This window comes from Haemaphysalis longicornis, unplaced genomic scaffold (assembly GCF_048455015.1).
Source record: "Haemaphysalis longicornis isolate Haplotype H1 unplaced genomic scaffold, Haemaphysalis longicornis Haplotype H1 scaffold_9, whole genome shotgun sequence".
NCBI classification, from domain to species: Eukaryota; Metazoa; Arthropoda; class Arachnida; order Ixodida; family Ixodidae; genus Haemaphysalis; species Haemaphysalis longicornis.
In genome coordinates this window covers 8,680,863-8,694,826 of record NW_027526460.1, presented here as the reverse complement: position 1 = coordinate 8,694,826, position 13,964 = coordinate 8,680,863, and the positions used below count along the sequence as shown (strand labels likewise).

General features: G+C 51.6%; 1 protein-coding gene across 1 annotated transcript in view; it reads right to left on the bottom strand.

The window, feature by feature from the left end:
* The window catches only part of LOC144152499 (uncharacterized), a 4,990-nt gene extending 1,243 nt beyond the window's left edge, over positions 1–3,747 (bottom strand). Inside the window, exons 1-2 of the mRNA XM_077683777.1 lie at positions 789–3,747; positions 332–721 (exon numbers count right to left, since the gene is read on the bottom strand). Coding sequence (XP_077539903.1) covers positions 332–721; positions 789–3,099 — 2,701 coding nt within the window. The 5' untranslated portion in view covers positions 3,100–3,747. The remainder of the gene's footprint in view (positions 1–331; positions 722–788) is intronic.
* Positions 3,748–13,964: the final 10,217 nt, after the last annotated feature.

Below are 13,964 nucleotides of genomic sequence, written 5' to 3'. Positions count from 1 at the left end.
CTCTACAATAAACAAAAAGGGTTCTGTGGTTAGGAGGGGGTACTCTCCCTGTGGATGAGAACCGTGTACCAAACGGAAAGCGTGATATAGAAGGGTTGGGGGAAGTAATTTTCAAAGAAATTTGTTGCTCCTAATCAACTTGCCGTCACTGAAGGACAGAGCAGCAAACATTTATGGCAGTGAAGCAGCAGGGTGGCCTCCCGTCCATGGATTGCGGACAACTCCAGACTTAAACGAGCAGTTTGCACTTTTCGGCGGGATTCATGGCGTCTTCGAGACTGCAGCTCCAGGCGTGCGCGAAGGAAGGAGTGTTCCTCAGAGGAACCACAACCCGAAGCCTCGGAGGCGTCCCTGGCGTCTTCAGCGAACTCCTGGCGCAGCTGCTCCGAGGACCCGCCCTCGCACAGGTCGGCAGTGTACAGGACGTGGAAGAGCTGCTTCGAGTTTAGAGGCAGGTTGAGCATGTCTCGCTGGACGGCGACACCGCTCTCGGCAACGTACTTCGAGAACTGCGCAACGGCGAGCCCTACGGCCGCGTTGTCCAGGAAGTCGTACGTCGTGGTAACGACTGAACGGATCTTCTGGTCGTGCAAGTTGTTGGACACGGTTCGGTACTGGGACTCCAGGCAAGTCGTCACACTCGCCAATCCTGCCGTGGTGTTGGGCATCCTTGGCAGCTCGGGGTGCGGGTACGAGTTGCGGTGCAGGGCGGCGATCAGGGCTGCCATGACGCGGGTGGCAATGCGCGGAGTTTGGAACAGGAGTCCCGCATCGGTGTCTGGGGATACTGAAGTTGAAGAGCGCCACGGGGACGTAGACGGAGCGAGTCTCGTAGTCGAATTTCGGAAAGGTGGAAAATATGGAGCCTTTCCACTCGGGGTACGCCGCCGGGAAGCCGCCGCCCGCGATGCTCAGCAGCCTGCGCTCCGTGTTACTCCGGACAAAGTGCGAGTAGACGCTCAGCAGCTCCGCTCGGGTCCCGTCGGGCGGCGCGGCGGGCAGCAGCGCACTGGACGCCTCTCCGCTGTCTTCCCTGATCCAGGATGGATAGAATACTTCGAGGTTAACGTCGGCCAAGATGTTCCTAGCGTGCATCTTGTCGACGGCATCCATCCAGGTGAAATTGCTCACTGCCAGAAGAACGGTACTCTTGAGGTCGTTCAACAGCGCAGTGACCCTCTCAATGTTCAGGAGCCTATTGGTTGCCCTGAAGAATGCCCGCTGGTAAACGAACGGTACAGCATCTTCGAGCATCCTCAAACACGTCTTCCAGCGTGGCCATCGCAGCTTTTTGTTCCCGGTCAGCTGGCGCATTCTCACCGACGCTAGATCGACGAATTCTTCGCCAAACATAAGCGGCGAGATGTGAAGAACTGCCCGGAATCCCAAGTAATTGAGAAGGTCGTGGTTTTGTGTCACGTGGACCAGCGTCCTCAGCGCCTTCAGGTAACGTATGTTCTTAACCAGGAGCCTCGTCTTGTCGTTTACACTGGTTACGTCGCCGAAGAGCAGGCCCAGGAACTGCGCGTACGACGGGAGGTTGTGGACGGTGGTGAGCTTCGCTTCTTGCACGTAGTTCCTTTCGCCGCGCGTACTCGTGATCTCGGCCAGTTTCTCGGAGAACGCGAGAACCTTGTCCGCCTGGTTCAGGTACTTATAGGGACTGAACGTTTTCATGGTTCCTCGCACCAAATTGGGGTACCAGCTGGGCAGGTTCGTGTCTTTCGTGCCAAAGAGGCCGATCGCGATGTCCGGCTCGTCGACTGATATCACGAGTGCCGTATCGTTCTCGGGGTCTCTTTCCACGGACACCGCAACCAGAGTGGTCAGGCCGAGGTGCCGGTACAGGAGCACCACTGTTCTCCACAGGTCCGCTCTGCTGGCCGTGTCGTTTTGGTACGGCCAGCTCTCCAGTCCCACAGTGGTCAAGAGCGAGCGCAGGTGCGTCCACTGATCCTCCTGCTTCTCCGTGTCACTCTTGTTGCTGCGGTCGTGCATGCAAAGCTCAACGAGTTCCCGAACGTAGTCCAATCGAGAGCTTGAGTTCTCACCCAGCACCGGCTTGTCGTCAGCTGCCTTGTACAGCTGGCTTGCCTCGTCCGAAGGCTCCAGAAGCGCGGTTTTCAGCACGTTTTCAACCCCTTCGGCGTACAACGAGTCTTGCGAGAACACCTCTGCTTTCTGTGTTCTCCAAGACGAACAAACAAACTCGTAAAAGTCCCCGCAGGGCGGTAGAGTCCAGTTCAGGGCAGATTTGAAGTGCTCCGTCATGGAGCGGCAGAAAGTGGTGCGGCAACGCGGAATTTGGGCACCCGTGTACTTCGGCGCTGGTTCCGTTTCCTCCGCGGGTGCGCTGACCGCAGGATTGAAGTAGAAGACCTTGTTCCCTTGTCTAGCATTGGCGGAGCCGGCGTCGACCGCTGCGGGCAGCAAGGATGCAGGATGGCTAAATTCCGTCTTCGGCAAGGCGGCCACCCTCTTTTCGTCGCGGTTGACGGCGAACGGGGTGAAGTTGAGGAACGACAGGTCCCTCTCTGACAACTGCCGGCTGACGACGTAGAAGGAGAACGCGCTGCCCACGACTAACGCCAGGGCCACAGTGGCCAGGAAGAAGATGGCGCGACAACAGCCGTGGCCACGCTCGGCCTCGGGCGCCTTGGTCTTCATCTTGCAGTCCTCGCCGGCGGCCACCGCTGCCCGGCTCAGGAGTTCAACCAGGGCCCTGTTCAGAGTCTGCGCGGGAATCGACTCCACAGCTGGCACGTACCGGGAATCCACGGCCAGCGCCGGTGCCGCGTACAACGGCGCTGGACCCAAGAAGGTGGGCGTCGCGGGCGGCTTGAGGAAGCTTGGCAGCTGCAGGCTGGGGAAGGCGGCGGCAGCGGGCGACCGCGCTCTGTCGGCGGCGGCCGCCGGGGAGCCCCCGGTCGGCTGGTCGGCCGGCGCGGCGCCGTAGGGCACGAAGTAGCCCATGGGCAGGTACGTGGTCGGGCCTTCGTAGCTCGGGCTCTGGACCGTCGTGGAGAGCGTTCGGCGCGGGGCCTGCGGAGGATTGACGGATCGGTTCTTGGGTTGCGGGGCTGGTCGCCTGGGTAGCATCGTTACGGATCGCCCGCAGTCGGCCCACCTTCGTGTCTCGGGAATCGTGCGGCGAGGCCCCTGTCGCCTTGGACACAGCCCACGGGTACTGCCGAAGGTAGGTTGGTTGGTTGGTTGGTTCCCTATGATATGGCGCGTACCCACGCGGGGGATTGGCCAAGAAGCTGCTAGTAATAATTAGGCTGTGACCCGGTTTATTTTAGAAAAAAAAAGAAAAAAAAAAGAAGAAGGAGTACGAGAAAAAACATTGAGAGTAGAAAAAAAATCTTTGGATTGAACAGGATTGTCAGGAAAAAAAAAAAAAAATCTTGCGAATGAAGGCATAGCTATCTAGCAGGGCATCCGGCCTGTCGCCGCAACAAAGGAATGAAAGGCGATCACGACATCTCTGTGGCAATATCCTACGACGGAAGCACCCAGGGAAAGAAGAACGGTTAAAGATAAAGGGAGATTCAGCCGATTAAACGTGTATTCAAGGTGCGTGCGTCGCATCGAGGAAAAGCTGCGGCAATTTAAAAGAAAGTGTTCTATTGTTTCAGGGGCATTGCAGAAAGGGCATTGAGGAGATAACGCCTGACCAGCTTTGTATAGATAAAAATTTAAAGGGGGGATTCTGCAACGAAATTTTGTGATTGCGACCTCACATTTACGAGATTCGCAGAATTTAGGCTTCCATAAGTGAGAGAGGTGAATGTAGTCGGAGCATGAACGAAGGGCATCTTGCCGATTACTTTGTAAAACTTGAAGGCGCCTGAACCTCGCCCCCAAAAGAAAACTGTCAATTGGGCAATTCACGACGGCAGGACCCCCAAGAGCCAAATTGGCTAATTGGTCTGCCATTTCATTGAAGATTATCCCTGCGTGACCAGGGACCCACACTAACCGGATCTCGCGAAGCTGGTAAGGAATGAATGAACGGAATGACCTGAGAATAGAAGAATCTTTATCATTTGTTAGAGCAGTGCACACGGAGAGAGAATCCGAAAGGATAACCACCCCCGCAAATCTGTGCTGTAGTTTATTAAGGGCTAATATTATCGCCAATAATTCTGCCTGAAAGATCGGGGTATAGTCTGGCAGCCTGATTGAGAAGGACCAATCTAGAGACTGAGAATATATCCCTACCCCAGCCTTCTCATCACTTTGCGAGGCATCTGTGGCAATGACGACATCAGTATGAAGAGTGGCCAAGTGATCTTCAAGTAAATGATTGAGTAATCGGGCCGGCAATAATTTCGCATGCGAAGGAAAAATGTTGTCCAAGCTTATGTCGACAGGCGACAAATTATCAGAAAAGGGCTGGAGTAGAAAAAGATCTGCACGAAGAGGCTGCAGCCATGCCTGAACACAATCCAATTGAGGACGCTGAAATCGGGGCCACGTAAATCCTCGAAAAAGGTCAGGCCTCAAGAGGAAGATGGGTTGAGCTTCGTATAATGGAGATTCAAACAGTTTGGGAAATGTTACAACAGTTAACAATTTAAATCGATCCAGAAGTGAAGGCAACCGTGCCTCAAGGTACAATACAGAGTTAGCTACATACTTTGGCAACCCTAAACATAAACGCAACGCCAATCTCTCAATAAGAAATAGGGGATGGAGTTTGTACGTCGCGCAGCCAGAAAATAACACGCAACCAAATTCCAATACTGGGCGAACATAGCAACGATAAATCATTAGCAGGGCGTCTCTACGCATACCGAATTTATGATTGCATAGCCTACGCAGCACTCCCGCAGCTTTTTCACCTTTGGCAGCAATGTGCGAAATATGAGGACGCCATGTGAGGTGGTCGTCATAAATTATACCCAGATATTTAATTTCCGTGACCTGAGGGATGGATTGCAACCGGTATGTTAGACGTAATGATATAGGGTTATTGCTGGGAAATACTATAACGGCACATTTACTGACATTTAGCGAGAGGTGTAACGTGCTAAGCCAATTATCCAGGACAACCACATAGTCCTGCAGTCGCTGATATAACGCTTGGATGTCCCTATCAGCCGAGAAAAAAGCAATATCATCGGCATACACATAGGTAGATATGCCGTTCTGTATTGGGATAGAACTAAGGAGTAAGTTAAAAATAACTGGAGAAAGAACTGATCCCTGAGGAACTCCACGAAATTGGTGATACTGGGATGTCGATAAGCCGCCCTTGGAACAAAAGAATTTCCTTCCCTTTAAAAACTCACCAATCCAGGAGCGGATGTACCCTGGAATCTCGCTAGATGCAAGGCGTGACATCAACGTGCTGTACTCTACGCTATCGTAAGCCTTTGCTATATCTAGGGTTACCAGCGCACTTACATGTTTTAGTCGGCGAGCTAATTTAATGCGGCTCTCGATGTCGACGTGGGCCTTCCAAATAGAATTTCCAGGTCTGAAGCCAATCTGGGCGGGGCTTAGAATTCGATTACTGTTCAGAAACCGCATAAGCCGGCCATGCAATACCCTTTCAACCAACTTTACCACGTTGCTAGTCAACGATATCGGCCTAATATTGTCTTTGACGAAACCCAAACTTTCGTTTTTCAACAATGGTGCTACCCTAGCGATTTTCCATTCAGAAGGTATCCAGCTGTTTTTTAACGACATGTTGACAATGTTTAGTAAATCATCAGGAGACACCTCAAGCAGAAATTTTAACATTGCCACCGTAATGCCGTCTGATCCTGGAGCACACTCAGACAGCTGCAAAACAATATCAGCTAATTCCGCCCTTGTCACTGGAGTGAAACCCTCATTCGAAACCTGGCACACAAAAGGAGAGGCCAACCCAGAAGAAAAACGAGATTCCAGTTCCTGCGCAATACGTTCCAAAGTTTCCATAGACTCACTCGTCGACTGAACAATTGACTTGCCGTTAACCTGATCTTGTACAACCTTTCTTGAACGGAGGAATCTATGCAACATGCGTCTATTTTTGGACTTTGATAGAGAGGCGAACTTTTGGGTGTTATAATTTTCTTTTGCTTTAGAAACAACCCGCTTGAATATTGCAGCTACAAACTTGTAACTGGTCCAATTGGATGGGCATTGGTTTTTAAGAACGTTCTTCCAAGCCGCTTCTCTCTGACTATACGCACGAGCACATTCCTCATTCCACCATGGACTGGAGCCGCCATCTTTTTGAGAACAAACAATAAAGCGGGATTTTTTAACAGATTCAGAAAGGATTGATAACACTTGAGCTGCCCGGAGTTCCTCGTCTCTCGATGGAATAGTGCTAAGTGCTGTCTTTAGTTCTTTTCGAACGCGATGAAAATTTATATGCCGAACTATATGTGCTCGCGGTGACGTAGGAAGGCATAAAAACTCATATACAATTGGGATGTGGTCACTACTTGTAGCCTGGTCCCAAGTAGACCATGAAGATATATTTCCCGGGGTGGAGAATGTCAAATCAAGAACAGAACTGGTCTGCCATCGAAAAAATGTCGCAGTTCCAGAGTTAAAACAATACAAATTGTTGTCCCGCATCCAGTCGCAAAGACGCCTGCCACAGGAATCTGTGCGGAAACCCCACGATACGTGGTGCGAATTGAAATCCCCACAAAGAACAACTCGTTTTTCACACGCCGACACGGCAGCATCGAGTGAAGAGGTGGAAGTTACTCCACTCGGAAAGTATGCATTCACTATAGAAAATGCAACGCAACCTGGAAGATTGAATGTCACTGCCAGAATTTCCGATTCCACAGACATAAATTGAAATGAGAGATGGGCTTTATGGCAAAATCGAGGGGATACTAAAGTTAGCAATCCTCCTCCTTTAGTTGGACGGTCTAAACGGAACGTTCGGTAGTTGTGGAATCTAAATGGCCGACCAGGAGCCAGCCAAGTTTCCTCCAGTACAATAACATCTGGTCTGGTTTTAGAAACAATATTGTGAAGGTCTGTTAGCGCTGAAAAGACTGAACGACAATTCCATTGAAGTATCCGTAGAGACATTATGGGGAAGTGATGGCCGCCACAGCCGCCTCCAAAATATCACCTGTTTTTTGACTCGCTTGACCTTTCTTAGACTTTTGTTTCGGGCACGATTCAGGTGAACCCAAAATCGGCGATCCTGTTCTTTTATACACAATTGATTGATACTCCATGTCTTCTGGGTGGTTCTCAGACTCGACGTTATTCTCGTTAGCAGGACGAATGTTCGATGCCATGCGAGAAACAGGTGGGCTAGTTGCGGCTTTGGATGCATGACGAACCATCGAGGCCGGACGACCGGGGGGCAGGCCAGCTACCATTTTGGAGGGAAGAGAAGTACCTTCGCATTGGGAATGAGACGAAGGGTTGGAAGAAGCAGAAGTGGATGGTGACGGTTGGCTGAAACGGCTTGAAGAGTGAGCGGGGTCAGTCTCATCCAAAGGTAGTTGATTGAGTGACCCAACAGCCTTAGTATTAAAACCACAAGCGGAATCTGTTTGCACAGCTACGCCACACAACGCGGACACAGACTCTGTGATGTGTGCCGTGTGAGCTGTTAGGAGTTCTGCCATAGCATGCAGGTAGCGATCCATCATCTTTGACTGACTTTTTTCGATTGCTGACGCGATCACATCAACAAGAGATGCGTCCACAGTAGCGGAGCCACGTGCCACAACTGAGGCATAGCCTGACGATCTATCTTTGACTACAGCCATCGCCTCACTCCGCGAGCACCGGCGCTTTTCAATGACCTCAAGGATCTTCACCTCTTGTGCTCGAACTGGACAGTTGGAGTAGTCCGCACGGTGTGAGTTTCCACATAGGCAGCAAGTTTCTTCATCTGTCTGGCATGGAGCAGGAGGGTGATCGCCTCCACAAGTGCAACAACGAGCAGACGACTTACAACCCCCGACACTGTGGCCGAATCGCCAACACTTTCGGCACTGTAGTGGACGAGGGGAAAGCGGCTCAACCTTGAAGATTACGGGCCACGCTTTTAACTCCCCAGGGACAGACACACCAGCGAAGGTGGCGATGACTGACTCGGTCGGATAGCGGACATCGTTCTCTACTCGGCTACAGCGATGCACAGCAATCACACCAGCCGAAGCGAATTCCTCCAGCATATCTGACACTGACATTTCTGGGTCAACTCCGCGAATGATGCCCTTCGAACATGCAAGATGGGCAGGCACAAATGGGCTCACCGGGAAAGAGGCAAAGGTTGAACACTGCAGTAAGTCCTGCACGCACTCTTGGTCAGGCGATCGGATCACAACGCCTCCTTTCCCGAAGGGACGCACGCTGGTGATTTTCTGGAAACGCTCCGTAGCAGCACGAAGGGCGTGTTGCATTTTCCCGGGATTGTTGTGCCGTATTGCGCCCCCATTCGTGGGCACAAGAGCCACAGGGATGTCGGTAACCCCATTGCGGAGGAAAGCCTGCAAAGGGAGCTCCTGCGGTGTAAGACTGGCCGACCAGGGGGAAGGCCCCCGGCCAGGAGAGTTAGTCGCCATGCGGCGCAATAGCGCCCACCCTCACTACAACCTGAAACAAAGCAGGTCACAAAAGGAAAGAGGTGACAAAATCACCTAAAGCTGGCCAAAACCCCGCGTAGGAAGCGAACGCCTTGCAGAGACGTTCGAGCAAGGGACACGTCAGCCTATGCGTCACGCGCGGCGCCCAGCTTTTCTTCTTCTTCGAAAGAAACGCGCTGCGGCCGTACGCAAAATTTTGCTTCGGAGGGGGGGGGGGGGGGGGGGGGTGCTGCGGCCCCCTCGCCCCGCCCCCTTTGCGTACACCAGCGCCCTCCTACAACACTGTCCCTTGTGCCCGGGCTACGCAGGCAATTATCGAACCTCTCAGAGCCGATTGCCCCGGAATTCTGAGTAGATCATTTGAAAACAAAGTGAACGTGATTTTGCGGCAGGTTTCACAAATGACCGCACTCACACAAACTTCGCTAGGAATTTCCCACAGAACAGGATCTGATAAATATGATGAGAATTTCCATTCGCGAAAAGGTATACGCGTGGGTTTAGCACTGAGAAACGTGTGCAGTAGCCGAACTCCTCATCGTTTGCCCTGCTTTTCCACTAGGACACCACAGAGAGCGCCCGAGCGAAAAAAGGCCGATGTATGCGGTCTGCATGACACACGCAAGAGCAGACTTTTTTTTTCGCTGGAGCCAGGCGCATCCTGTCCGAGGGAGAAAATCGTTCGCTCATTAAACGCTTTCACCTACCTACCTTATGCAGGGTGAAGGTTGAATCCCGGAACTTCCTGGTTCGGACGGGACCAGTGGCGTAGCCAGAGCGGGGGTTTGGGGGGTTCAAACCCCCCCCCCCCCCTTCCCGAAATTTTCACTGCACCCCCCCTCTTCACTCCGTAGTTTTTAAGGAACCATCTTCTGCCCACAGCACGCGCATAGTGCCTCATTTTCACCAAATTGGCGAACTTCAGGCTCGTAGCAAGAGAAAATTATGAATGACGGTGATTTTCTTGCGACTTTCGGTAAGATCTCGATCAAGGTTTGGGTTCTAGTCGCTGTTGTGATCTTCCGGTTTGTCTAGGTTGCCTCCCTTCCGCGGGTTCCTCTATCCGTCCCCCCCCCCTTGAAGTTTTTCCGGCCGGCGCCGTGCTGCCTGTTATGCCTGTACGTCGCCTGTGAACAAAGGCGCATATCCTTCCAATGTGCCGCTATTTAAAACATTCACGACCCAATGCCTGTGCTAACGCATTGGTGCTAACACAAAACGAAGCGCCCCGGTCAGGATAATTAATTGCGTCGGAGGGATGCAGCTCCAAAAGAGATGGTGCCTTCGGGTAAGCTCAGCCCACGTTGTGCCCCTGTGTGTGTGGCATGTCGCCACACAGAGAATCTAAGTCGTTCTCAGCAGATGAGATTGACTCGTCACGGTATAACCGGGAAAGCAAGGAGTGGTCCTCACTGACTCGCGGCAGAAAAAAAGAGAGACCGCTCGCCATTGATGGGTGAAGAATGGTATGATAAAGGGCCGAAACGGAAAAGACGATCTTTGTATGTGTAAACAGAACTGAAGAAAGCGATGGGTCTGCGTATTGGGCGAAATGTGTGCTTTAGCTATATGAATGTAGTGGTTTAGGCAGAGGGTCTTTGTGGATGAGGCGCATAGCAAAGTATGCCCCTCTTCTGCGCGTCACCCCTTCATTCTTTTTCACGTTTCTGTGGAGCCCGGGAGGGTGTTGGCGTGAAATAATTGAACGGGCTCAGCTTGCCTGCACTGCATGTCCCCTTCAGAAAGCGGTGTTGCAGACAGTAATTTTCTCCTCCGCGATGAGGCAGATTCGTTCGGCGGTATTTTTCGCTAACCTACGAAACTGGGGAATAGGGAGTTGACGAAAAGGGCACGCTGCGGCTTTCCGAGCGAGTTCCAGACTTTAACCTACACGTGAAGGCTTGACGGTCACCAGCCCTGCCATAGGCAGACGGCGCTCAGTAACAAATACCCGATGGCCATCTTCGACTTCGGTCACAACAAAAGCCCCTCCATTGCGTCTACGGCCGCTGTTTGCCTGGGCGGCGGCTGCCCAGAGCAGTGTATATTCAGGGGACTGAGTCACAAAAACGCCGACATGACAGAACGGTGCAAGAGCCGAAGTGCCCTGGCTTTGGGAGGCTCTCACTCTAAGTGCCATGCAAAACACAAAAGAGGCCGCAATTGTAAGTCATTTTCTTTCCCTGACCCCTGATTTATCCTTGCGTGATCACTGTGTCTTTTAATATTTAAATAATTGCTTCCTAATATTTACACGATGTCACAGTTCCTTTATGTCTGCGAGCCAAAAAAATTATATCTCGTTTTATTTATGCAATATTTGCGTTTGAATTGGTTGTTGAAAGGAGCGCCAGCTATGAAGCGGGAAGGTAACTTAGAAAGAGGGAAAACGTACATTCTACTCATATAAACGCCTAATTTTCCTATGATGCACAAAGTTGACGAGGTTTACTCAAAGCGCATCGGGACAGCGTTAATTACATGAAGAGTTACCGCTGTCCGTGAATTACGTGGACAGTTAACGTACATGAAGAGTTTAAAAATATATTTGTTCTCGCTGCGGTTGTAGTAGTTAGCTTCATCTACACGCACGCAACTCCAAGTGAGGTACACAGCGGCTGTCGCATGGTGTGCCCGTTATCGTGACCTTTGTTACCCCATTTCACACCACGCGATCGGGCGTAGAATGCTTATCAGCAAAAAAATTTCTTCTGCGTTTTGGACAACAGCAACCAAAAAAATCTCATTCTTACGGCCTACGCCATTTTATTGCGGATGTCCCTCTCATCATACGACACACGTTGAAATAAACCAAGTAATCCCATGATTAATGCAATGCCTGCACATGGTGCCCGTGCGTGCAGTATACGTATATCGTATCACGGGCGCAGATTTCAACCACGCGATCTGCGGATTTTTTCCCAGTTTACAACTTCATCTGGCACTAAATACCATCATAAATCAACACCATTAGAGACCTTAAGCCCATTTGAAGACAAAATACAACCTTGCTGGGTAACTCCCTCAGCTACATTCCAACCCAGAAGACGTTTTTCAACCGGAGCAATGCAACAAATATAAACAAATTTCAAATTTCGCGCTGCAGTGACGTATTTTGGGCAGGAGTGATTTAGTACAGGTCAGCACTATCGTAGTTATGAGCGTGTTAACTGCACGTAACAAATGAAATGATAGCATCAATGGAACTAAATGCTCTCTACAATCGCGCAGCCATGTTGATTGGCTGTGTCTTAGGTCGTTTGACGCCAATCGTAAAAAGATCCTGTGATGTCATAGAGAAATCGCCGGAAAGTTGGTGGGGAGTGGCCGCTGCTTCATATTTTTATTTCCTATCTCGATTATTCTTTTGAAGTTTGCGATAAGGTGGGTATCATTGTTATCGGGAAAATGCAGTCTTAATGAACCAAACATGTATTTTGTCTTCATAGCCATTAACGGCGCCCGCAAACTACCTCGCTTTTTCTCCGTCGGGGGAGGGGGGGCTTGAAAACAACTTTAGCCCCCCCCTCCCGAAAAAAAATCCTGGCTACGCGCCTGGACGGGACAAACATGCGCTGTCCATTTCCCTCCAATGTCGTAGAAGCATCTTACACACCAACTCAAACCGCTCGACCACGGAGGACAGCATTTAGGTTGCATCAAGCCGTGAGACGGCACCGTTGAAATCTCCCCTCAGCAGAACGGCACATCCAAGTTCGGACATCGGCGCTAATTAGCGCGTTTTCGTCGCCAGTCCCATCATCGCTCGCCCTAAGCTTCGTCGTTTTCGGCTCGTGCCAAGTGTGAATCCGCATTGAATAAAGCGGTTCACCAACCCTGCGTCAACCGCACCCCTTCAACTCTGAGTGACTACAGCGGAAACGTGGGAGGCGAGTTCGGACACGCGACACCCCGAGCCATCCCCGCACGGGCAACTCTGATGAATGGAGACACCTGCGGCAACATGGGAGACGACTTCGGAGACGCGCCGTGCTTGGGAAAAAGGTCTCCCCGTACCAGCGGCGCCATCGCATCCTCTCCCTCGTGGTCACGTGGGCAAGCAAACAGAACAGCTATGCGCGATGACAGAGCCTATGTGCGTAAGATTGCGGGTTCGTGATTGGACCAGACATGTGAGTCAGATTGTGGGTCCGTGAATGTTGGGAGTTGAATTCTCAAGAACCCTAGAGACTTCGGCTTGAGCAAAAAGGCGGTGTTACGAGCCGCCGAGTGTTGCTGGCTGTGCGATTCGTTCGAGGGACAGCATCCAAATTAACTTGTACTCATCATGTAAATGCGCGTATAAAGTTTCTTCTTCTTCATCAGCAAGCCTCGGTCTCCTGATCAACGTCTGCGGTCACGTTACCAAGATGGATTCCCGATCCCGGAGGCCACAACAACTGGTCGCAGCTGTGGAACTTTAATCCCAACAACTGGTGAACGCGGTGCGATCTGACCATGCAAGGCGCAATACCCGCGAGTACGCCGACAACGCCACAGAGCACAAGGCGCAAACTGGAACTCGACTGCTCGCGCAGGCGCAGTCGGGTCCCGGTCGACACGGTAACCACAGAACATACGGCTCAACAGCAATCCGTATGCTGCGAATTTTCCGTGGTTATACCGCGTTGGCCGTGCGCCGATTGCACCTGCGCAGGTACGGCGAGGAGGACACCCCCCACCGTAACGAATGCGCGCTCATGGTGAGGGCTAATCCACCCTACCGGAACGAATTCGCAAGTGCCCAGTCGGGTCCCGGTCAACACGGTGTTACGAATCAGCCGGTCGCTGTGCTGCAAGCTTCGTGCAGTGCTTTTGTGCTTTGTTTTGGCCCGAGGTGCATCACGTCGCACCCATAATCCATTTCAGCCACCATTATGAACATCTTCACGCTTTAGTGGACGGGCCCTCTACACCCATATATACAGTATTTTAAGATATATCATACTCATTTCATACATATTTTAAGCACAAACATGACTATTGAAAGACCACGTAGCATAGTTCTGGCGCTCTTTGGTCTTAGAAACCCTTGCGCCAATAAACCACAAACATACATACATACATGCTTTTGTTCTTTGTGGCGGAGCCACCAATACGCGCGCCTTCCGCGAGGGTGCTTATGCGTCGGTGACCCAGGCTTTCAGCGACAGCCAACAGATTCCAACAAGCCGCAACATGCATGGGAAATGCCGGATCACTGTCGACTCGCTGTCGGCGGGATTCAAACTTCGGCGGCAGCGAACGCGACGTGTGGATACACGTCCGAAGGACGCGGAAGCCGCAGCGGAGAAACCCTCTCTCCTCCTCTCTCAAACTCAGCGTGCGCCGCTACTACCGACCCCTCACGAACTCTGGAAAGAGGGTTGTGTTTGTACCATGTGGCGCCGC